This window comes from Talpa europaea (genome assembly GCF_964194135.1).
Source record: "Talpa europaea genome assembly, chromosome: 13".
Taxonomy (NCBI): Eukaryota; Metazoa; Chordata; class Mammalia; order Eulipotyphla; family Talpidae; genus Talpa; species Talpa europaea.
In genome coordinates this window covers 24,114,870-24,141,855 of record NC_140080.1, presented here as the reverse complement: position 1 = coordinate 24,141,855, position 26,986 = coordinate 24,114,870, and the positions used below count along the sequence as shown (strand labels likewise).

Genomic DNA, 26,986 nt, shown 5'->3' with positions numbered 1-26,986 from the left:
GAGCAGATAGCCTATAAAGGTACCCTAATTAGAGTTATATCTGACTTGTCTGAGGAAACATTATGAGCAAGGAAAAAAGGGAGTGGTGTATTCAAAATGCTCAAAGATAAAAGCTGCCAGTCAAGAATATACTGTGTCCTGCAAGTCTCTTCTTCAGATGAAAGAGAGGATTAACAACCTTCCCAGAAAAGCAGGAGTTTGAAAACTCTAGATTCCACCCTACAAGAAATGTTGAAAGGAACTCTCCATCTATGCTCAAAAAGAAAAACATTCACAAAAACTGAACAGGGAAATAGGTGGAACCAGAAAACTAAGGACAAAACACCAGTAGCAGACCCTCATATATCAGTGATCACCCTGAATGTAAATATACTGAAGTTACTAATCAAAAGACAAACAGTGACTGCTGGCTCAGAAAACAAAACCCAACTTTCTGCTATCTGCAAAAAACCCACCTGAGCTACAAAGATAAACATAGATTCAGAATAAAAGGTTGTTAAACAATCCTACAAATAAATGGGACTCAAAAAACTGCATGGACAGCCACAGTATATCAGATAAAATATATTACAGCTAAAAAAGGTCATTAAGAGACAGGGGTGGATATTATACAATGATTAAAGAAACTCTACGTCAGAAAGACAGAACACTCAACAATATATATTCTCAAATGTAGGCGTTTGAAAATATATAAGGCAGGGGCTTCCCTGGTGGCCTAGGAGTTAAGTCTCAGTGCTGTCACCACTACAACCTGAGTTTTATCCCTGGCCAGGGAGCTAACCCACATGTAGTACAGCAGACCTCTCCCTTCTTGCCTGCTGCTCCCCTTAGCAGTGTACTTCAGTAAATCTGCATTTTCTGCTCCCCACTCTATCTTCTCACCCCCTGCACCTCTGGCTTACACCCTAGTTCTTCTACAAAATAAATCTTTTTTTAAAAAAGAAAATATGAGGCAAGTAACATCAAATCTGAAAGACACTGGGAACAATATAATAGTGGTAGGGATTTCAACACCCCCTTTCACCGGTGGAAAGATCAACCAGACAGAAAATAAAGAAACAATAGCCTTACACAGAGAATTAATTTTCAAATTTGTTTGTGTTCCTCTATGTAAACTATGAACTAGTAGAGGAAGAAATCAAGAAAACAATCTTACCATCGCATCAAAGAGAATACCTAGGAGTGAACAAGGTAGTGAAGGACCTACACAATGAAAATGTTAAATCATGACTAAAAGAAATAGAAGACATAGATGAAGAGGTCAACTGGCCCTGCTCATGGGTTGGAAGAACTAGCTTAGTGAAAATGACCATCTTACTTAAAGTAGTGTACAGATGCATGTTTCAGTGGCATTTTGCAAAGAAATAGAGCAAACCTTCCTGAAATTTATATTGAACCACAAAAGACCTTGAATATAGATGAAGAGAAATAATTGGGAATATGAGACAGTATACTACGCACTAGGCTGTGGATTGTGTACTATGAAGATGTAATAATTAAAACAGTTATGGTACTAGAACAAAAACAGACACATAGGCCAATGGAATAGAAATGAGAGCTCAGAAATCTATCCACACCTATATGGACAGTTAATCTATGACAAAGGAGATTGAGTATACTTTGAAGAAAGCAAAGTCTCTTCAGTATATGGTGTTGGGAAAACTGGACAGCTACATGCAAAAGAATGAAACTAGACAACTGTCTCACACCATTCACAAAAGTTAGCACACAATGGACATAAAAGGCTTGGATATGAGACTTGAATCCATAATACATACAGAAGAAAAATATTGGAAAAACACCACATGATATAGATTTCAGAGATGTTTCTGTAGATTCATCTCCAGTAGCAAGAAAAACAAAAGATAATATAAACTATTGCTACCACATCAAACTAAAAAAAATCTCTGCACATTTAAAGAAACTGTTAATAAAACCAGTACACTATATATCTGACTAGATATATATCTGTTAATAAAACCAGTACACTATATATCTGACTAGAGACTGAATTCAAGACCAGCAAAGAGCTCATACAACTCAGCAGAAAAATAAAAAATAACCCAAACAAAAAGTGAGAAGAGCTAAATAGGCGGCACTTCCCCAACATGAAAAGATGGCCAATAGACACATGAAAAAATGTTTGTTATCACTTATCAGAGAAATGCAATACCATCTAACACTTTGAGAAAGGCCCATATCAAAAAGACCAGAAACAACAAATTTTGTGAAGGATGTAGAGTAAAAGGAACTGTTAGGAATGTAAACTGGTCCAGGCCCTATGGAAAACAGTATGGAGGTTTTAAAAACTATTAAAATAGATATGCCATGTGATCCACAGTTCCACTCCTAGGTATCTGAGAATGTAAAAACATTAATTGAAATGGATATATGCTCTCCTATGTTCATTGAGGCACTGTTTTCTATTTTTTTTGAAGATTGATTTATTTATGCATACAATAACTGGGGTACAGGCCAGAGGTGTGGAGGATGAGAGGATTCATCAGAGACAGAGTGGTTAACAGAACAGGCAGATTGACTGAAATACACTGCTGAGGGGAGCAGCTGGCAAGCCAGGAGAGGTCAGTTGCGCCAGTGGCTAGCTGGCTGGGGATCAGACTTGTGCTGCAGTGGCTATGGACAGCTTCACAGGTTGCGTCTTAACCCCTTGTGCCACCAGGGAGGTCTGCGGCACTATTTTCAGTAGTCAAGTTAGGGAAACAACCTAAATTCCCAAGGCCAGAGGACTGGGTTAAGAAAATGAGGAATATATACACACACTGGAATACTACTCAGATAAGAATATATCTATATATCTATATTTAAATAAATTTATATAATCATATTCATATGTTGTCTGATATATATGTACATATATATATATATATATATATTTGTGCATATGCACAAAATGGGTTGTACAGGTGTGGGTATGGAGGAATCATTCCAAAGGTATATATATGAGATACGTGTGTGTGTGTGTATGATAAGCTTGTCATTTGAGACAAACAAATGGCATGGAGGTGGAACCTATTTAGATGGAGATGGAACTGGAAGGGATAATGCTAAGCAAAATAATTTCAAAGGAAAAAGTTTCACTTATATGGAATATAGAGAAACAAACGAAAGGGTCGTAAAAATCAAAATCAACAAGCAACTATAAACCAGACACACTACAGAGGGGGGAGGAGGGAGTAGGATCAAAATAAGGGGGGTGGGAATTGTGTGGGGACTATAATCAAGATGAAAATGCATACATTGTGCAAAATGAAAAATGATGTAAAATATATAAAATTAAAAAATAATAATAATAAATAAAAAACAGGTAACAAACCCTAGAAATCTGACAGTGAACTATGGTGGAGGACTATGGGTGCCTTGATGGTGGGTGTGGTGTGATCACTTATACCTAAGCTCCTAAATCATGTATAATGTTGATTAGAAAGGGAGAAATTTGAAGGAGGAATTCAAGAACTTAACCGTAGAATACATCAACATTTAGAAGTCCAGGAGATGTAAAAGTACCAGGAAAAGAGACTGAAAAGGAAAAGTCCATGAGATAACACCCCCACCAACCAAGAACTTTGTTTTCAGTACCTGTCCTCACCCACCCCCACCGTAACCTTGAAAGTGTTCATAGCAACTGCTAGTTAGTGAGAAAAGAATAGAAAGAAGATAAAGGGCAATCATGCCCCCTCCATTTCGAAAGGCTTCTAAGCCTAGTGTAGTCTCAAACTGGTGAGAAAATGCATTAACTTGATGAGAGATTAGTGTTATGTGACACTTGGAACTGAATGGACATTTTTGCCCATCAAAAAAGAAATGGGAATACCTGTGGTAACTGCCTGATATTTTTTAGGGTCAAGAAAGAATTGGCCAAGAGAAAATTACAAAATGGCAGTGGAGATAATAGAGTTGCTTTCTGCTTGCTTATAAGTGGTTTAAAAATACCCATTACTATATATTCTTTTACTTTGTATAAAACTGTTGTAAACATTTTCAGCCTCATCATTTACAGTTTCAAGTTTGTAGACAAAAACTGGACTTTTACAAAAACAACAACAACATGAAATAGGTGCTCTGAGCAATTAAATGGAAAAGGAATTCCAAACATGAAGCTCTTGCAAAGTCTCAGGGGAACCCTGAAGTGTTTCAGTGTCCTTGAAAATTGTTCCGATAACTTCCTATGAATAAGCAACAATCCTATACCTTGAAACAATCACTTAAGTATGAAGTAAGAATATGTCCTTGTTCCATTAGCCCAGTTAGAGTGTAACACAACTGAGGACCAATCACAAACTGGGTTAGCATTCCCATAGGCATTTGGAATTTTCAATTTTGTGCACAGAATGCTAGTGGACGACTTACTGGATTAATACAACTCCATCATCCCTTTGAGCAGATTGAAGTGTATGCTTCATAGACTGAACCTTTGGAATGATCCCTCCATACTTAGTACACCTGTAATACCCATTTTGTGCATATGTGCAGGTACATCTGTGTTGTTCAGTTTATGTGCAGCTACTTGTAGAATTAAACTGGATATATATGAATGTGACCTGGGAGATGAATAAGGACAACCAAGCCCAAAAAATACAACTGTGACTATTTGAAACCAACTTGCTTTATGAAAATTGCACATTGTATGTATCTTAGTGGCAGATGTATCCTTTTTTTAGTTTATTTCCTTTTATGGATAAGAAGTATGAAAAGCACTGAGGCCAATGAGTATTTACATGATAATTTCATAATGGAATATAGGGCAGATTTCTTTTTCACTAGATGCCATTTATTTAGGAGATACAAAATAAATGACTTGAAGCATCATTGGAGCATTGATAAAAATCAAGATTTTTAAGATTGAGATTCTTACTGCATTATGCCAAAATACATTTAAAAATCCTGAGGGTTTGTGACTATGTCTTAATGTATTATTGATGCTTACAAGAAAAATGGGCACAGAAAATATTAAAATTCTTGCAACTTTGCCAAGTCCCAATGGTTATAGTAAATTTAACTTTGGAATTTCCTGCTTTTCATGTTGCTGAAATTCTAGGTTTTACCCAACTTTAAGGGACCTTTCGATTTAATTTCCCTGTATCTTAACAATTTAAGGCAGTCGTGGAAGGCAGAGAAGATAGGAAGAAAGATATTGAAGGATACAGTTTTAACAGTTCACCACTCAATATTTGAAAGTATTATACAGAAGCTCAATATAATTTTAAATCTTTAGTATTCAATCATTTCTCAGCCTTTTGGCTAAGATAAAGTGAAGGCTTTAGTATTTAAAACTTGTAAGTAATTCAGTCTTAATTGTTTTGAATGTCTGCATTCTAAGTTTTAAGATTAGGCTAACAAGGGTATCGAAATATTTCCACCCTGAATATACAAAAAAAAAAGAGAGAGAGAGAGAAAAAAAAAAGTAAGAGGGGAAAACCACTGTGGTAAATACCTACACTTCCCAAGAAATATATTTGGGATGCTGACCAAAATTTTAAAATCATGTTTGACTATGTTATCAGTGACCTTTATGTATTTTGAAACAAATAACTTTCTAGCTGTTGTAATGTTTTAAAGTGCTTTGGTGGGATTGTCTCTTGCAGTTACTTCAGGCATGATTTACTCCAAATTAGTGTTTCAAAAGGTACAGTATTGATTTCAGGTCAAAATGGAGCACACTATTTCATTGCTACAATAGCAGCCTTTTTAAAATGCTGCCATTCTAAGTAGACCAAAAAACTCAACTAAAATATTCTGCAAGTACCTAATAATGTTAATATATAGAAACTATTTTAAATTATTTCCCAAGATCAGTAACATGAGGTAAGATAAAAAAAATATAGAATTGTAATATAGTAAAACTCTGAAATAACACAAAAATGTTGATATTACATAATAGATAACAGTATTCTGTCTTCTGTATAGTAGATATAGAGTGATCTTGGTGCTTATCATTCCAGAAGGAATTCTTCCTCTTTCATCTTCCCCTTGACTCACTGTTCTGTCTTTTCCTTCCTCTTTTGGTAATATGTTACAGTAGCATTTGTAATCTAACACAGCCAGGCAACAATATTTTTTTTTAAAAGGGGGAATCATCAAGGACAATAACTGCTGGTCAAGAGAATAAGTCAATTTTACAAAAAGATAAAGTGGTGAAAAACTTGAGATTGGTAATACATACTAAACTTTTAGGAAATTTATGGTAAAGGAGGTCCCAAAGAAGAGTATAGTGGGGGATGACTGAACAAATGAGGAAGAGAGATTTTTGTATTAACATATTTTAGGAATATGGTCTTGATTGAGGTAAAATGGAAGAGGCTAGAAAGAGAAGAGATAAAAGATAGAAACTGAACTAATCAGTGGCAAGAGGTAGATGGTGCCTGGAAAGGTGATGGAATTAAGAGCAGAGTTGGGACATTTGCTCTGGAAAGATAAGTAAACACTTCAAAGGCAGGGAAAATGGAAAATGAGGATATAGTAATGGAGAATCTGAGGTTGAATAATTCAAGGCAAATGGTTTTGCTCTTCTCTGCAGAATAAGAGTACAGATGTTACAAAATTTTAATGTGCCTAAGAATCACTTGGAGCATAACTTACTAAACATGGAGATTTTGACTTCTAGTCAAGAAGCTTTAGTGCGTCCTCTCTGCTCCAAACACTTAACAGTAACAGATGACACAAAAAAGAAAAGAGAACAAAAGACCCAGCTGGTTTCACAATACAAGGTAAACATTTTTCTTGAACCAGAAAGAGAATTGCAAAGTGGTAAGTAGAGCTGAAACCAGGATTTTCCTGGACTCCTCCAGAATATAGCAGTGGTGGCCAACAGATGAGAATTTTACCTAATGATAATATAGTGTGGTGAATAATCCTGAAGTAGAAGTAGGAATGCAGGGTGAAAGGGAGCATAGAGGAGAAATAGTTCAGGAAAGATTTCCACAGGGAGTTGACAGTAAACCTGAATTGCAAGTGATGAATAGACCTAAAACAGATAATGAAAGTGAAATGGAATACAGTTTTTCAGCCACAGGAAGAGCACACACAAAGACAAGGAAAGATGGACCATGATTTATTTAGGGAACTAAAATAAAATGTGAAAAGAAAAGAGTCTAAAGAGGTAAGCAGACACTATCCTGCAAACAAGGGACTCAAGTGTTGACCAACTGTGTGTTTTAGAAAGATGATTGTAGCTGAAATGAGTAAAAAGAGTGACAGTGGAATACATACAATGTAGAAAGACCTCAAAGATAACTGTTACAGTAATCCAGAAGAGAGAGGGATTAATGAAGGCAGAAAAGTAGACACATTAAAAAGTATACTTAGGAAGCAGAATCCATCCAGTTGTCTTGGTGATAAAACAGTTGTGTCAGGCAAGAGAGGTATCAAGATTGATATCCAGATTTATGTCTTAGAAAGAGAATGGATGATAGGGGAATTATTGGGATGAAGAACCCTAAAAATACTGGTGGGAACATATAGGTGAGGGTAGTGGAACTAAAGATGTAATGTTTGCATGTTGCGCTTGTGAAAACTGAAATATCTAAAATATCCATGCCTTGTAGGCACATGCACACAAAAGTAGGAAATTCAGGCAAGAGATCTGTCTTCAGTTTTGAAGCCAACTGCATGTAGATGATGCTTTCTGCAGAAATGTCAGGTAAGATAAGGAAAAGTCCACCCAGTGATGTGATGAAAGTTTTTCACTTGGCTGGTGAAGATATTTCCTAGATTACAGTGGGTTCTAAAATAAATCAAAGGAAAGAAAGTAGAGAATGGCTGTATATAAATCCAAAATTTGATGTCAAATTTAGTGGCTTAAAACAGCACAGATTTATTATCTGACAGTTCTGGAGTTCAGAAATCCAGGATGGATCTCACCAGGCTAAATCAAGATGTCAACAAGACTACATTTCTTCTGCACTCTTGAGAGAATATATTTTTTTAACTACCAGCTTCGGCAAACTGCCCTTCTTCCTTGGCTTATATCCTCAAAAATCCTCAAAAATCGCATTATAGCATCTTTGGACATCTCCTAATAATCTGACACTTCTACTCCCTTTTCCTCTTATAAGCACACATAATTACTTTTTGGACATTTCCTCTCCTTTAAAAATACCCCCTAGCTCATAGAAACTGCTCGTTCCTCATTTGCCTCATAGTATTTCTTCTCTCTGGAAGAGCCATTATAATGTGATATAACAAGTAAAATAATCCACTTAGTACTTTTAAGTTTTCCCACAGAGAAAGTCCAGACCCAGATGGCTTCAATGGTAAAATCTACCAAACATTCAAAGAAGAATTAATGCCAATCTTTCATAAACTTTACCCCAAAATTGACATGATAAGAATATCTCCTAATGCATTATTTGAGTATATCACCTTTATATCAGTGCCAGACAAAGAAAATGGAAAACTACAGATCCCCTATTAATATAGATGCATGTATCCTCCTCAAGAAAAATTAGGAATAAAAATAAAGATAAAGAGCCTTTATGAAAAACTATAGCTAATAGCATCTTTATAGGCAAAAGACTTAACTCTGCCTCTAAAATCAGGAGCAAAACAGATGGGCACTCACAATGTCTATCTTATGTTGTGCTAGAGGTTCTATTCAAAATAAAAAGTACCCAGGTTGGAAAGGAAGAAATGAAACTATATGTATATGACCGCTTTAGAAGGTAGCAACTAAAATGAATAAATTATCCACTAAAATGGGAAACATGTACTCTAACTACTAGAATAAAAATCTGACCTGTGATGACTGAGCTGCCAATGGACAATTCAGCAGAATAAATGTTTTTTTTTTTAAAAAAAAAAAAAACCTACTAGACCCAATATATTAGTTCAGCAGGATTGCTCTTATATAGTGTCAATGTACAAAATTGTGTATTTCCATTCACTGGGAGTGAACATTCTGAAAAGTGAAATTAAGAAAAAAATTCCATAAAAATTCCATGTAAAATAGGATTAAAAAGATTGAAATGTTTAGTAATAAATTTCACAAAGGAAGTGAAATACTTGGACAGTTAAAACTGCAAAACCTTCCAGAAAAAATTAAAGAAGATCTAAATAAATGGAAATACATCCCATGTTTAGAAATCAGGAGGTGTCATATTGTTAAAATGACAATACTTCCCAAATTGATCCTGTCAACATCACAACTTCCTTTTTTTGGCAGAAATTTGCATTCTAGCTCTTCCTCATTAAATTAAGCAAAGAATTACCCTATGACTCAGCAGTTTTACTACCTGGTATGTACAAAAGAGAAATTAAAACATATACACACAAAGTTGTTCATAGCAGCTTGATTTCTGATATCCAAAGAGTGGAAACAGTTTAAATATCCATGAACTGACAAATGGATAAATAAAATATGGTGTATCCATACAGTGGAATATTATTCAGCAGTTAGAAGGAATGAAATTGTTATATGTCAGTTAACAATGGTGGTAAGTTCTGAGAAATGTTTCATAGGTAAAATCATTTTGTGTAAAGATCAGAGAATATCTTACAACAAACCTAGGTGGTGTAGCCTACTATACACCAAGGCTTATATAGAATCATTGTGGTATATCTGGCCCTTTGTTGACTGAAATGTCATTATGTGGCACAAACTAAATTGATAAATGGCACAACATGAATGAATCTTGAGAACATGCTAAATGAAAGTAGTCAGTCATGAAAAAAACATATGCTTTATTCCATTTATATGAAACACATAGAACAGGAAGATCTATAGAGATTGATTATTATTAGTTGTAAATTAGTTATTGCCTGGAGTGGGAATGAAGTAGGGAGAGTGGTTGCTAATCGGGTGGAATTAATTTTGGAGGGATGAAAATGTTATAAAATTAGGTCCTAGAAATTTATTATACAACCCTGTGGATACTAAAACCCATTCAATCCTATACTATAAGTGGGCAAGTTTCATTACTATAAAATTACTATATTCCAAAAAAGCTAGTTGTGAATATACAATGAAATGATGAGCACAAATGATACATACCATGCTTTCAAACTCTTAAAATGAAAAGTAAACATTAATTTCCCTTACAACTTATTTCATCTCAATAGTATGTATTTTTATAAAACTTGAAATACATAACTTATTGTAGTTAAAATTTAGTCATAAATTTTCATTATTTCAAACAGTATATTAATAGTACAGTGTATAGCATATATATTTACTTTCATCTGTACAAAAAATATAATGTAGAATAGGCCAAATACATATATTTCCTTAGTGATGGAAAGAAAATATTCTAAGAACACTTTTTTTAAAGTAAGGTTTCTTATTTTTTTTCCTCTAAGTTTTCTTTAACATAGTTGTTATGTGGACTGATTTTATATATGATACATCCATATTGGAATTGACAGAATCTCTAGGGCAATATTCTTAGAAATCAGTGATATCTGAGATCACACTTAGCACTACTTACCAAATTATTCATTATATTCTGCTTAGAGTAAGATTTACTATAAATGTTGGTTGACAAATATGAGGTTATGTGGTTTGGCAGTCAGAAATATGTCAGATGGTTTTGCTTAGATCTGGTTTTATTTAAAAAAAACAAACTCATGTTCAGTTTCTTGAAATTACCAAACACTTTCCCAATCTTTTTCTTTATTCTTCCTTGGCCCACTTAACAATCCCTGCCTTTCTGACAGTGTTCTTCCTTCATCTCCATTCATCATACTTTCCCTCTAATCTCCTGGGTCCTTGCTTTTTCTTCCTTTGACTTTTCCTTAGATTATGGTGCTTCTTAAAGGTCTTTCTTAATTACAAATCCCTTAATTTATGTTTCTTCTTTGGAAATCTCATCTACTACTACTACTTGAAATGCAACCCACAGAATTACTGATAAATCATAAATGTACACTGCTACCCCTCTCTCTTCTCTGAGTATCAAATTTTAATTGCATAGTTGGCATTTCTTCCTGTTTCTCGGAAGCATCTTGAGTTCCAGAAGTCAAGTAAACCTCGAAATGTGTTCTTTCCTCTGTCTCTCGTTCTCTGTTAACAGTATTACCATCTTTTCTCTTGTCTAAGATGTATATCCAGTTGCAAAGTCCTATTGATTCTTCCTCCTAGATACCTCTTGAAAATGTGTTCTCTTCTTCATTGTAAAACCTGCCTCAGGCTGTCATAATCTCATCACTGGAATATTTGTAATCTATTCACATTAGTACATTATCTTTCTAAAATGCTGATTTGCTCTCATTTAAACTCCATCCCTCACTGAAAAATAGAAGTCAAAGTCCTTGAAAAGTTTCTCCATGATCTGGCACATGGCTAACTAGCAAAATATATCTTCTACCACTTTCCTAGCCATTCTGTTACACTTTCTATTCCTCACTTGTGTCGTTTTTTCAGACATACTAACCCATGCTGGTTTGGTTTTAAGTCAAAAACTAACTGCATTCCGGGCCTCCCCGGTGGCTCAGCAGTTGAGGACTGGGTTGCGAAGCTGCCCCCGGCCTCTGCGGCGCCGGTTCGATCCCCGGCTGCTCCCCGGCCACCGGAGGAGGGTCCCACATGGCGCGCAGACCCCTCCTGCCGCCCGCTGCTCCCCTCAGCAGTGTACTTTGGTCCTTCTGCCTGCTCTGCTCCCCGCTCTGGCTCTGGTGAATTCTCTCACCTTCCCACGCTTCTGGCTGTGCCCAGTGCATGTATAAACAAAACAAACAAACAAACAAACAAATAAATAAAACATGCCTCTTAAAAAAAAAACAAAAAACCTAACTGCATTCCACTTGCTATAGTAAACAGTCAAGGACTCTAAGCCTATGCAACTCTGCTCATACTCCTGGCTGGAGGAATCATTCAGAGATTGGCAGGTGACTCAACTAAAGACAATAGAACAAAAGATTTTGTTAGGTGCACCTGGGAAAAAGTTTTCTCCTTATTGCAAAAGAGTTACTGGAAGAGACACCCTCTCTTCTGCGAGCTGTCCTGGTCCAAGATATGGCCTGGGACTTCTAAAACCATTTTGCTTCTATCAGGAAGGCAGTCTGTAGATGAAGTCAAACCACAGATGACATAGCTGAGCATCTCAGAAACTGAGGCGACATTGACTAAAACAAGTCCTGTAGTCCATGCCACTTGTGAGCTACCAAATACATAAGCTATTAAATTTCCAGTTATGTCAGCTTGCTTAAATTTTTCTGATGTGGGCCTTCCCTCGTGGCACATCGGTTGAGCGCTGGGCTGAGAAGTTGCCCGCAGCCTCTGCAGCGCCGGTTCGATCCCCAGCCACTGGGCAAGGGTCCCACATGGTGCGCAGACCTCTCCTGCCGCCCGCTGCCCCCTCAGCATTGTACTTTGGTCCTTCTGCCTGTTCTGCTCCCCGCTCTGGCTCTGGTGAATTCTCTCACCCTTCCACACTTCTGACTGTACCCAGTGCTTGTATAAATAAATAAATCTTAAAAAAATAAATAATTTTTAAAAATAAATAATTTTTTCTGATGTTCGCATACCAAAGCCTCCAAACTGATAGACATTTTTAAAAAGTTGAAGGGTAGATGCACACAGCTTTCTACAGTGACTGGACCATTTTATATTCCCACCAGCTGTATAAGAGGGTTCCTTTATTGCCAATCATCTCCAGCACTTATTTGCAGTTTTTTTAATGTGGGGCATTCTTACCGGATGAAGTGCTATCTGGTTTGGTTTTGATTTGCGTTTTCCTGATAGCTAGTGATGTTGAACAATTTTTCATATAACTATTATCTATTTGCCTTTTTAAAAAGATTTATTTAATTATTTTTGCATAGAAGAAATGGGATGTACGCCAATGCACAGGCAGTGAGAGGATCCACCAGAGAAAGAGTGGGGAGAAGAACAGGAGGACCCACTGAAATACACTGCTAAGGGGAGCAGCGGACAAGACAGGAGAGGTCTGCTGCACCATATGTGGGTTAGTTCCCTGGCCAGGGATCGAACTCAGGTCTTAGTGATGATAGCACTGAGACTTAACTCCAAGGCTACCAGGGAGGCCTCACTTGCCTTTTTTCTTTGGACAAGTGTCTTTGTAGTTCTTCCGTGCGTTTCTTTTTTTTAAATTTTTTTTATTAATTTATACAAGAAGTGGGGTACAGGCCAGAGGCATGGGAAGGTGAGAGAATTCACCAGAGACACAGCAGAGAGCAGAACAGGCAGACGGACCAAAGACGCTGCTGAGGGGAGTAGCAGGCAAGGCAGGAGAGGTCTGCCACGCCATGTGGGTTGCTCCCTGGCCAGCTGGGAATTGAACTGGCGCCGCAGAGGCTGCGGACAGCCCCACAGCATGGCGCTCAGCCTGCTGCGTCACTGGGAAAGCCCTCTTCTTCCCATTTCTTGACTGGGTTGCTTATTTTGTCTTGTTGTGTTGTATAAGTTCTTTGTAGATCTTTGATACCAGCCCCATATCTGTCATATGGTGTGCAAATATTTTCTCACATTCAGTAGGGTGTCTCTTGGTTTTAATTATTGTTGCTTTTGCTATATGGAAGCTTTTTAGTTTGATGTAGTCCCAACTGTTTATCTTATCCTTTGTTTTCTTGCTTCTTTTTTTTTTCACATTTTATTTAAATTTTATTTTTTATATTCCCCGTACAATTACAACCCCCTTATTTTGACCCCAAACCCTCCTTTCCCCGCCCCCCCCAGCCCCCATAGAGTGTCTCTGGTTCATAGTTGTTTGTTGATTTTTCTATTTTCTTTCTTATAGTTATTCTTTTTCCTGGTCCCTTATTTAAGTTTTCCTTGCTTCTTGAGAAGAATCCTCAAAGATGTTTCTGAGATGTATGTCATGAAGTGTTTTGTCTATGTTTTCTTCTATATATTTTGTGGTGCCATGTCTTACATTCAAATTTTTTATCTGTTTTTATTTTTTAGTTGCTTTTTGTATGTAGTGTGAAATAGTCTAGTTTCATTTTATTTTTGTTTTTGCATCTTGCAGTCCAGTTTTCCAAAAACCATTTATTGAAGATTCTTTCCTTCTTCCATTGTATATTCTTTGCTCCTTTGTCATAGATTAGTTGACCATATATATGTGTTTTTTTATTTCTGGGCTTTCACTTTGATTGCATTGCCATATATATCTGGTTTATTCCGATACCATGCTGTTTTTATTATAATAGCTTCATAATATTGTTTGAGGTCTGGAGGTATAATGCCTCCATTTACCCTCCTTTTAGTCAGGACAGCCTTCACTATTGGGGTTTTTTTGTGATTCCATATGAATTTCAACAATATTTGATTCCACTCCTAGGAATCTTCCCAAAGGACACAAAAACACTAATTTGAAAGGCAACCTGCACTCCCATTTTTATTGCAGCGTTATTTACAATAACCAAGATATGAAAACAACCCAAATGCCCCAAAATGAATGAATAGATCAAAAAGTTATGGTATATTTACACAATGGAATATTACTCAGTGAATATTACTCAGTGATCAGAACACCAACTCATGCCATTTTTAGGAACATGGATGGAGCTGGAAAGGATTATGCTAATCAAAATTAGTCAGAAGGAAAAGATAAATATCAGATGATCTCACTTATATATGGAATATATAGAAACCAAACAAAAGGTCAAAAAGTAGTCAAAACTAGCAAGCTGGCTGTATAATTGAGGTATTTACAGCAAACAAGGGGGATGGAGGGGGGACAAAACAGAAGAGGGATGAACACAAGGGGACACAGGTAATATGGTGGCAGGAGAACAATTGGGACTACAACTATGTAAGAAAAAAAAAACTTGTTTTAATTAATAAAAAAAAAGTTGAAGGGAAGGGCAGGTGAGTGGAGACACATTGGCTATGCAGAACATGAATTAAACCAGTTCCCATTATTAAAATTTACATTTCCCCAAAAATAGACTCAGATTTGTTTATGCTTAGGTGCAATATACACTTTATATTTGCTAAAATACTACTTCCAAATCTGATTATGACATAATGGTCATGTGAAACTAGTATAAAAAAGCTAAATACACACAACTTTTTTAACATAGATATTAGTGCTAAATGAATTAGCATTAAATGGATGGATAGATATTGGGCATAACTACATTGAATTTGTGGTCAGTAAAAAAAGGGAAACAAAAACACCAAATTTTTTCTTTTTTAAAATGTGGGTGGAACCTACCCCCAAAAATAAATGAAAAGCATTTCTTTTTTTTATACTGAATCCTTCAATATTTTACTGAGAACCTTATACATATAATTATTTTGAAGCTAACCTACTGATGTTCCCAGTTAATGCTAAGGAGAATTGTGAAGCATAGAGTTTTTTTTAACACAAAAAATATTTAATACAAAAACCACAAATTTAATATCATTCCATGTGTTCTTCTATGTTCCAATTTTTTTTCCTTCATAAATGTGTCCAAAATCTATTTTCTTCCTACTCTTTGTTATTGTTGTTGTTGTCAGGAAGGGCATTTGGAAATAGAGCACAAAGAAGCTCTTTATTATGAAAGGAAATGCCTGGAAATAAGAGTTAATGCTTACACGAAGGACTTAAGGTCCTAATTTTTAAGAATTTGGATTGATCCAGGGCTTCATAAGGGCCATGATTGTCGACAAAACTTTTGATGTAAGAAGACCAGGCAAGTTGTGTTCCTTTACTTATGTCCTGCTTGCTGCTTCACTGTGTGCTGTTCTCACTTTTCTCTTTCTTACACAGAAGTAATTGGTCAGCTTATTTAATGATTAAAATGTAGCTATTCTACTTTCCTTTTTTTTCTGAATCCATGTTCATTTTTATTAAGATGCTCTGCACTAAGATAGCAACGCAAGATGCAACAGGTCCTAATTTTGCACACATGGTTTCATTTTGTTGGATTCAGTCTGATGGTTACTCTTTTCACCACATTATATATTTGCTCCTCATGTAGTCAATTCATGTTAAAATTCTTACCTCTCTTGGGGAATTGGTAGAGGCTGATTTGTACCACTGTGCCTGCAGTGGCTAACTGTTAAGCCTCAAATGAAGATATTATTTCAGAGAATGTCTGAATCTGGTAACCTTATTTTATAAGCACATTCCAAAAAAGACACACAAGCATATATAGTTATTTCATGATAGAACTTGTAGGCAAGAGTTACTTGTCAGAATAAATGGGGGGAGAAGGAAGGCAGGGGAAAGAATAAGACCAGTGGAAGGATTCAGTAAAAGTATTGTCAGTCATTTTTTTTTCTTAATTTTGAAGTTTAAAGTTTCTTTCCTTGCATTTTCAATAAGAATATAATTCTCCTGTCATCTATTTTTGGGCATTTGGGTTGTTTCCAAAGCTTAGCTATTGTAAATAGTGCTGCTATAAACATAGGGGTACAGGAACCCAAATGCCCAAAAATAGATGACTGGATCAAGAAGATGTGGTCCATGTACACCATGAAATATTACTCAGCATTCAAAAAAGATAAACACATGCAATGTGCAGCCACATGGATGGAGTTGGAAGGGATCATGCTCAGCAAAATAAGCCAGAAAGAAAAAGAAAAAGAAAAATACCGGATGGTCTCACTCATAGCAGTTATCTAGAAAACTTAAATAAGGGACCAGGAAAAAGAATAATTATAAGAAAGAAAATATCAAAATCAACAAACAACTATGAACCAGAGACACACTATGTTGGGTGGGGGATGGGGAAAGGAGGGTTTGGGGTCAAAATAAGGGGGTTGTAATTGTATGTGGAATATAAAAATAAAATAAAATAAATAAATAAATTAGCTTCTTCTCAAGTTAAAAAAAAGAATATAATTTTCCTGTATTTTTATTGATAAATGTTTAATATACATGTATAACAAAAAAGAAACCAAAAGCTTAGGCTTAACTTTAAATATTATCTATGTTTGTGGCTTTTATCATGGTTCCCCCTCTCTTCTTTAGTTCTTCACTGGTTCAGTTTGTTAAAAAAAGGACGACCAGTTTCCAGGCATCAGAGTTTGGATTTTCCTCACAGTGACTCTATTTCTTTAAAAATGTATTCGCAACTGACTTCTTTGTAGCTAATTATAGCTTTGTTTCGCTTTCTGCTTCTCTCTGCTTATTGAACTAAAAGAAAAATACATTAGAGCTTATATAAGTGGCAGATTTTCTGCTTTAGGGAAAGTTTAAAAGAAAGCAGAGCTTTCATTAATGTGAAAGGGAATAAACTATTCCCAGCATTGAGTAAACTGAATGGGTCAGTACAGGGAGCTACAATAGGAAAACTGGACACTTCTCAAAGCCTCACAAGTTTGCCCTCCACCATATTTCTGTCTTATTTTAGATTTAAAGTCATTTCCCAGGATGTCAAATATACACATATTCAGCTGTAAGTACAAAAGCCCATCTTAAAGCCAAATGGAACAAAAAATGACTTGCCGCCTTCCATGGTTCAAATAATTAGTGTGAAATTTGCTGTAAAATTTTAAATGTAGTTGTTCCATATTTTAAAATGTAATCCTTGTATGTATGTTTTTTAAGACTCCAGTAGGATAATTCCCTAATTGATACAGAATGGAAACTAAAACATTGACATCTTTACTTATTTCCAATTTAAATTACATTTAGAGAAAAAAAGAGAAAGGATATAGAGTTTTGCTTTAGTTGGCTTTGTTTTACTGCCATGGGAGTTTACTTTCATCCCAGTTCCCATAGATATGTGTGAGAAATTCTTTAGAACCTGAAACGAGTATCTTCAGGGTTATATGATCTGACTGAACCAACCATGAGCACTCTCATACTCTTTAAAAAAAAAAAATCCCTTTTAAAAGCAATTAGATGAAGTCCTTTCTCAATTGTCTTTTCCTTCCTCCCTCGATTAGATATCGATGAGTGCAGCATCATTCCGGGGATATGTGAAACTGGTGAATGTTCTAACACCGTGGGAAGCTATTTTTGCATTTGTCCACGTGGATATGTGACCTCAACGGATGGTTCTCGGTGCATCGGTAAGCATCATATTTTTGAAGGCACAATACACTGCTGCTTTTTAATGACAGAACAGCCCAAGCAAGTATGAATATGGTAATAATTATAAAAGCATTGGGAAAGAGTTGTTTAAAATAAATGGTACCCCTATTGAGGGATTGATAGTCCAGGTGCTCTTTACAAAGACTTCAGTTTCCGGAGCCATCTGGGTTTGTTTTATGTTGTCAGAGTCATTTTAGAAATGAAGGAAAACTTCCATAAGACATAGCTCTTTGCCCAGTAGTAGAGATGCAAAAACATGAGAAAGATCTCTAAAAATCTGCTTTGGGGTACAAATATAGTAATTAAAATTTTTTGTTGTTGTTGTTGCTTTGAATCATCAATGTGGCCAATGTCTTACTTACTTAGAGCTTGTTTCTTCAAATGAAAAGTTATTACAAAAAAGAAATTGACACCTTTAATACTGTGTTTAAGCATATTCAAATTAAAGTGGAATAAATTTGTGCTTTCCTTTGTTTAGAAAGGTGAAGCAGTGCTTCTCAGTTTTGGTGTACCTCATCCACTATTGAGCTCGAGCTAATTTCTGACTTTATGGGCATGAAAGGTTCCTGTAGTACAGGGATTAAGGTAACTAAAGTAGCTCCCGAAGATGAAGTTGCCTGGTTCAGTTGAGGGTGGCTGTCTCAGCAGTGACTTTATCCCATCCCCACCAGGAGGGTGTGTCAGCAGCTAACTGCTAGCGCCTCTGTATATACTAGTGACAGTGCCCTAGTGAACTGCATTGATGTGATAGAAATACAGAATGTCAGGAATGTAATCTCTAAGTCCTACACCACCATCAAAGTGGCTGTGGACTAACTAATGTGGGCCTCCCCAGTGGCACAGTGGGTTCAGCGCAGCACTGTGAAGCTGTCCTCAGCCTCTACAGCGCTGGTTCGATTCCCGGCTAGCCAGGGAGATTCCCACATGGCAAGGCAGACCTCTCCTGTTTCGCCTGCTGCTCCCCTCAGCAGTGTACTTCAGTCCTTCTGCCTGTTCTGCTCCCTGCTCTGTCTCTCGTGAATTCTTTTACCCTCCCGCGCCTCTGGCCTGCACTCCAGTGCTTGTATAAATAAATAAATATTTTTTTTAAGAAAAAATTAGCTAATGTCCCGAACACTATGCTAGTTATGCCCATCCAGCAGTGAGCTTGAGAGATGGTAATCCTGCCTCAGAATCCTATTTTATCATCATAAATGTTAGTAGACTAGCAATAGCAGTCTTGATAGAAGCAGTGGTAGAGGTCGTAATAACAGCTACTGTTTCTGAAACACATGCTGTGTATGAGGCATTGCGCATCTGTCTAGAGTACCTCATTATCTTATCTGTGGGGCCTAGGACAAGCTACTGACTTCTCTATACTTCAGTTCTTTTAGAAAATGCTCAATAAAATATCCATTATTGTTATTGTTTTATTAGGGAGAAGAGGAGGAAATATAAGAGAAGGAAGATAGGGCTACACTGGACGCATATATAATGTTATGTGATCCTTATAATGGTTCTGTGTGATAGGTATAACTACTCAGATTTATAGATGAAGGAATTGAGGTTATAAGAGGGTACATGATTGACACAGTGTTACAGGAGCCAGGATTCTAATCCAGGTCTCTAATTCTTGCATCTGTATTACGATGCAAGCCTCCTTCACACATCGCAGCCTCCTTATCTACTGTAAGGAGACAGAGACCCTGTCCCTAGATATCAAGTCTCCAACAATGAGTGACTTCTCTACCACCAGGGTGACAGTCTGCTTTGAGAAGTAGATTTGGAACCTCTCTTACCCAAATGGAAGTCCATTTGGAACCTTTCTTACCCATCTTCTATAGAGTGATGAAATTTAATGACAATTGTTCATTCTTTATAAATGAATCAGAGATTCTGTCTTACATTAGGTAAGCATTGTTAGTGAAATTTAAATTTATATAATTGAGCAAATTAACTACTTTTAGTGTCAGTGTTGCCAGCTGGCTTAATACATAGTTAGTCTAATTCATATAGCATAGTTTGAAAGTCTGTGTCAAAGTTAAATGTGGTTGACCCTAGAGTAATGTGGGGTTAGGGACAGAGACCCCTGTTCAGCTGAAGGGTCCAGTATAACTTTTTTTTTGTTTTGTTTTTTGTTTTTTGTTTTTTGTTTTTTTTTCTGAATCTTGAAGCTCTCTTTATTTTTTTTTAATAAATTTTATTGTTATATTCCCCATACAATTGCAGCCCCCCCATTCTGACCCCAATCCCTCCCCTCCCACCCCCGCCCCCCTAAAAGTGTTTCTGGTTCATAGTTTTTTGTTGATTTTGATTTTCACTTTCTTATAGTTATTCATTTTCCTGGTCCCTTATTTAAGTTTTCTAGATTCCTGCTATGAGTGAGACCATCCGGTATTTTTCTTTTTCTTTTTGGCTTATTTCGCTGAGCATGATCCCTTCCAGCGCCATCCATGTTGCTGCAAATTGCATGTGTTTATCTTTTTTGAATGCTGAGTAATATTCCATGGTATATATGTACCACATCTTCTTGATCCAGTCATCTATTTTTGGGCATTTGGGTTGTTTCCAAAGCTTAGCTATTGTAAACAGTGCTGCTATAAACATAGGGGTACAGGTGTTCTTTGGAATTGATGTTTCTGTGTCCTTTGGGTAAATACCTAGGAGTGGAATTGCTGGATCATATGGAAGCTCTATGTTTAGTAGGTCCAGAAATCTCCATACAGCTTTCCACAGTGGTTGGACCAGTTTGCACTCCCACCAACAGTGCAGAAGAGTTCCTTTTTCTCCACACCCTCGCCAACATTTGTTGTTGCTAGTTTTTTTAATATGTGCCATTCTCACTGGTATAAGATGGTATCTCATGGTAGTTTTGATTTGCATTTCCCTGATGACAAGTGATGTTGAACATTTTTTCATATGCCTGTTGGCCATTTGCATTTCCTCTTCAGAGAAGTTTCTTTAAAGCTCTTCTGCCCATTTTTTGACTGGATTATTTTCTTTGTTGTTGTTGAGTCTCATCAGCTCTTTGCAGATTTTTGTGATCAGTCCTTTATCATTAGTGTTGGGTGCAAAAATGTTCTCCCAGTTGGTGTGGTTTCTCTTTGTTTTTGTTATTGTCTCTTTTGCTGTGCAAAAGCTCTTTAATTTGATGTAGTCCCAGCTGTTTATCTTTGCCTTCACTATCACTGCTTTGGGTGATGTGTCTGTAAAGATGTCTTTGATGTGCAAATCACGTAGTGTTTCGCCTATATTTCCTTCTATATATTTTACGGTTTCAGGTTTTATGTCTAGTTCTTTAATCCATTTTGAGTTGATTTTTGTGTATGGTGTGAGGTGGTGGTCAAGCTTCATTCTTTTGCATGTAGCGACCCAGTTTTCCCAGCACCATTTATTGAACAAACTTTCTTTGCTCCAATGCATATTCTTTGCTCCTTTGTCAAAGATTAGTTGACCATAAATCTGTGGGTTTATTTCTGGATTTTCTATTCGATTCCATTGGTCTGTATGTCTGTTCTTGTTCCAATACCATGCAGTTTTGATGATTATGGCTTTGTAGTATAGTTTGAAGTCTGGGAGTGTGATGCCTCCATTCCCTTCTTTTTTTTTCAGGAGAGCTTTGGCTATTCGGGGTTTTTGGTGATTCCATATGAATTTCATCAATAATTGTTCTATTTCTTTGAAGAATGACATTGAAATTTTGATTGGAATAGCATTGAATCTGTATATTGCTTTTGGTAGGATGGCCATTTTAATAATGTTTATTCTTCCAATCCATGAGCAGGGGATGTCTCTCCATTTCTTTGTGTCTTCTTCTATTTCTTTTAACAGTGTTTTATAGTTTTCTTTGTATAGGTCCTTTACCTCTTTTGTTAGATTTATTCCCAAATATTTGATTTTTTTTGTTTCAATAACAAAAGGGATGGTCTTTTTGATTTCTTCTTCTTCAGATTTATTGTTTGTGTATAGGAAGGCTACTGACTTTTGCGTGTTGATTTTGTATCCTGCCACTTTACTGAACTGATTGATGAGTTGAATTAGCTTTTCTGTGGAGTTTTTGGGGTTCTCTATGTATAATATCATATCGTCTGCAAATAGTGATAGTTTGACTTCTTCTTTTCCTATTTGGATTCCTTGGATGTCTTTCTCTTGTCTTATTGCCCTGGCTAGGACTTCCAGTATTATATTGAAAAGCAATGGTGAGAGTGGACATCCTTGTCTTGTTCCAGATCTTAATGGAATTGCTTTCAGCTTTTCACCATTGAGAATGATACTGGCTGTTGGCTTGTCATAGATGGCCTTTATGATGTTGAGGTATGTTCCTTGTATCCCCAGAATTTCAAGGGCTTTTATCATGAATGGGTGTTGCACTTTGTCGAAATCTTTCTCAGCATCTATTGATATTATCATATGGTTTTTATATTTCTTTTTGTTGATGTGTTGGATAATGTTGATTGATTTTCGGATGTTAAACCATCCTTGTGCCCCTGGAATGAATCCAACTTGGTCGTGGTGAATTATCTTATGGATACATTGTTGGATTCTGATAGCTAAAATTTTATTGAGGATTTTTGCATCAGTGTTCATTAGGGAGATTGGCCTGTAGTTTTCCTTTTTTGTGTTGTCCTTGTTCGGTTTTGGTATTAGTGTAATGTTGGCTTCATAAAACGTGTTTGGTATTGTCCCTTCCTTCTCAATTTTTTGGAAGAGTTTGTGAAGGATAGGCACTAATTAGTCTCTGAATGTTTGGTAGAATTCATTTGTAAATCCATCAGGTCCTGGGCTTTTGTTTTTGGGGAGGTTTTTGATTACCATTTCAATTTCGCTAATTGTAATTGGTCTGTTTAGGTGTTCTATTTCTTCTTTATCTAGCTTTGGGTGATTGTAGAGTTGTAGGAATTTGTCCATCTCCTCTAGATTGTTAAACTTGTTTCCATATAACTGTTCATAGTAGTTACTGATTATTCTTTTGATTTCTGCTGTGTCCGTTGTGATTTCTCCTCTTTCATTGATGATCCTGTTTATTTGTGCTTTCTCCCTTTTTTCCTTTGTGAGCCTGGCTAGGGATTTGTCTATTTTATTGATTTTTTCAAAGAACCAGCTCTTGGTTTCATTGATCTTTTGGATTGTTTTTTTAGTTTCAATTTCATTTAGTTCTGCTTTGGTTTTTATTATTTCTTTTCTTCTACTGGTTTTGGGGTTTTTTTGTTGTTCTTTTTCTAGATCTTTGAGCTTCGAGATTAGGTTGTTTCTTTGCGTTCTTTCTTGTTTCTTGATGTGAGCTTCTATTGCTATATATTTTCCTCTTATTACTGCTTTTGCTGCATCCCATACATTTAGGATATTAGTGTCCTCCTTGTCGTTCAATTCAAAAAATTTTTTAATTTCTTCTTTGATCTCCTCATTAGTCCAATGGTCTTCCAGTAGTGTGGTTTTTAATCTCCATGAGGTAGGAAAGTTCCTTGCCTTCTTTTTATGGTTTATTTCTAGTTTGATGCCTTCATGGTCAGAAAAGATGGTTGATATGATTTCAATCTTGGTGTATCTGTTGATGTTTTTCTTGTGCCCCAGTATGTGATCGATCCTGGAGAATGATCCGTGTGTGCTTGAGAAAAATGTGTACTCCGTTTTTTTGGGGTTTAGTGTTCTATAGATGTCTGTTAAGCCTAATTGCTCTAGGTCCTTATTTAGAGCTTTGGTTTCTTTACTTATTTTTTGTCTTGTTGATCTATCCATTGTTGATAGTGGTGTGTTGAAGTCTCCCACTACGTATGTGTTTTCTCTGATGTCTGTTTTCAGAGAGGACAACAGTTGTCTGATATATTTTGGTGCTCCTTCGTTTGGTGAGTATATGTTAATGAGTGTTATTTCTTCTTGAAGTATTGTCCCCTTGATCATAATGTAGTGACCATTGGGGTCTCTTTTTATCTTTTTGAGTTTGAAATCTGTTTTATCTGATATAAGTATAGCTGTTCCTGCTTTCTTTTTTGGTCCATTTGCTTGTAGGATTGTTTTCCATCCTTTAACTTTGAGCCTATTTTTATCTTTTGTAGCTAAATGTGTTTCCTGGAGACAGCAAAAGGTTGGGTTTTGTTTCTTAATCCAGGCTGCAACTCTGTGTCTTTTTATTGAAGAGTTTAGTCCATTTACATTTAGAGTTAATATTGATATGTTAACATCTGTATTTGCCATTGTGTTTGTCTTTCCTTTGATTTTATTTATTTATTCTTTTAATAACTTTTTTTTTTTTTTTGGCCTTCTTTCATTGTTATTCGTCCCTCTGAGGTTCTGGCTTTAGGACTCCTTGTAGTATTTTTTGGAGTGGGGGTTTAGTTGCAATGAAATTCCGGAGTTTCTGTTTGTCTGGGAAGGTCCATATTCTTTCTTCAAAGAGGAAGGAGAGCTTTGCGGGATAGAGTATTCTTGGTTGGCATCTGTTTTCTTGGAGTCTGTTGACTATGTCCCTCCACTCTCTCCTTGCCCGTAGTGTTTCTTTGGAGAAGTCTGATGTCAGCCTGATTGGTTTTCCTTTGAATGTTATCTGTTTCTTCCCTCTTGCCAGCTTCATTATTTTTTCCTTGTCCTGGATTCTTGGGAGCTTTACTATTATGTGTCTTGCTGTATTTTTCCTTTCGTCGTGGAAGTTTGGTGTTCTTCTTGCTTCTTGTATATCAATTTTCAGCTCCTTCTTCACATTTGGGAAGTTCTCTTCAATTATCTCTTTGAATATTTTCTCTGTTCCTACATCTCTCTCCTCTCCTTCTGGTATTCCTATAACTCTTATATTTCCTTTCCTCATGGAGTCAGATAGTTCCCGAAGTCTTTCTTCGTTCTTTTTCCTTCGTACTTCTCTTTCCTTTTCTGTTTTGGTTCTTTTTATTTCTGTGTCTTCAAGATTACTTATTCGTTCTTCCATTTCATCTATTCTGCTTTCATTGCTTTTCCCAGAATTCTTTAGTTCTTCCATTAATTCTTTGATCTCCTGCATTTCTTTTACTTCCCTCTTTAGGGACTCAATTTCTTTCTTCTGACCATTGTTTTCCCTCTCTAGGGACTCAATTGCATTCTTCTGATCGTTGATTATTTTTCCCTTATCATTGTTTTCCTTTATGACTTCTGTCAGTTTTTTAATCACGGCAATTTTAAATTCTCTTTATGGAAGGCTCAGAAATTCTTCCAAGTTATTGTCTTTGCAATCTGGGGGCTGGCTTTCTTTTTGTGGTGTGCTTTTTCTCTGGAGAGTTGCTAGGTTGCGTGTGGTTCTTCTCCTCCCTACTGTCTGTTTTCTATTTTGCCGTATGCGTTGGGACACTGTGTTGTTGGGATTGGCCGGCATCTTGGGTGGGCTTCTCTGTTCCCCTCTGGTTCTTCCAGGAGTCATCTGTCAGTTTCAAGCAGCCTTTACTGGAGAAAGGTCCCTGTTCTAAAATGCCGATGTGGGGACACACTCCTCTGTGCGCCTGGTCTGCCCCGGCGGTGGGTTCCTGCTCCCCTCTGGGCTTGGACTGCAGGCCAGAGGGGGTCTGGCGTGGGCGAACTTCCCCCGCTCACCTCTGGCTCCTGAGGAAGCCTTCTGCAGGTAGTCTTTACTGAAGAAATGTCCCTGTTCTAAAATGGTGATGTGGGACACACTCCCTGCGCGTCTGGTCTCAGGCACACTCTTCTGCGCGCCTGGTCTGCCCCGGCTGTGGGTGCTCGCTCTCCCTGTGGGCTCAGACTACTTGTTCGGAAGGAGCCCGGTGTGGGCTAACTCCCCAGCTGGCCACTAGCTCCTTCAGTAGCCTGTGCTGGGGTCAAGTCGCTAGGTGGCGCCAGAGATCTCTCCAGAGCCCTTGGGGAGCTGATTTTCCACCCCGTGGGACAGGGAGCAGAGCGGGGATGGTAGGGTACACCTCAACGGCTTTGGGGTGCTGTGTCTGCCTTGTGCCCCACCGTCGTGGGGAACCCACGCCCCTAATTTCGTTCCCCGGGTCTCCGTTCCAAAGCCCTCAGTTCCAGGACGCGGGCTGTAGCCCAGATCAGTGGCGCGGGAATGGCGCCTTTTGAATCCCGCTCCCCTGCCTGGGCGCCTTGTTCCTGCTCACTCAGGGAGGGCCTCCGTGCGTCTCCCCGCAAGCCTAGGTCGCAGGCGCGGGGACCTGGGCAGCTGCGATCCGGTCCGGATCCGCGCTGCTTTCCGCGCAGGCTTACCCGGCGGCTGGGGCTGTGTGCTGGTGCTGGTCTCCTCCTGGGGGGCGGGGCTCTCTTTAATGGCGCCTGGAGCTCACCTCCACGGTGGATCCTGCAGGGTTCGCCTCAGCTCCCGTTCACGGGGTGTGGTGGCTGACATAGTTCCTTTCCACTCACAGTCCCACTTGCTGTGTCCGTTTTTCTTGTTGGCCGTTTTGGTTTGTTGTTTCCCTTGTCTCTGCTGGTCGGAGAGTGCCGCCTCTGTGGGCGGGGGAGGGGAGCAGGGTTCTGCGCTTCCCTCCCTTCTCGTCCTCTTTTATGGCAACTTTCTTCTTCGGGCAGTTTGCTGGAGTCGTCCGTTTATCTTCCGTGTCCCAGTTCTCACTGGGACCTGCCGCTTTTCCTCCCTATTAACTTTTTTTAATGGGAGATCTTACTCGCAGCATCTCCTCGCCGCCATGTTGCTCCGCCCCTCCCAGTATAACTTTTGACTCCCCAAAAGCTTAACTAACAGCCTGCTGACCTGAAGCCTTACTGATAATATAAATAAATGATTATACATATTTTGCATGTTTTATATATATGTATGTTATATGCTGTGTTCTTAGAATAAAGTGAGCTAAAGAAAAGTATATGTTACTAAGAAAATCATAAGGATGATACATTTATAATACTGTAGTGCATTTACCAATACCTTAAGGTTAAGTTGTTTATTTACAAGAAAATCTGCATTTTCGTGACCCCTGCAATTCAAACCTGTGTGTTCAGGGATCACCTCTATTAATACAACTGCTTATACTTGACCTAATTTTCTTAAAACGTATAGGAAGATAATGTACACACATATACAGTGTCAGTTCGGGAGTTATCATTGACACTTGTTGGTGTTATAG

General features: G+C 37.5%; 1 protein-coding gene across 1 annotated transcript in view; it reads left to right on the top strand.

The window, feature by feature from the left end:
• The window catches only part of FBN2 (fibrillin 2), a gene marked incomplete at both ends in the record, with an annotated part of 253,753 nt that overhangs the window by 100,985 nt on the left and 125,782 nt on the right, over positions 1-26,986 (top strand). The window contains one exon of the mRNA XM_084251943.1: positions 17,798-17,923. Within this exon, the coding sequence (XP_084108069.1) occupies positions 17,798-17,923 (126 nt within the window). The remainder of the gene's footprint in view (positions 1-17,797; positions 17,924-26,986) is intronic.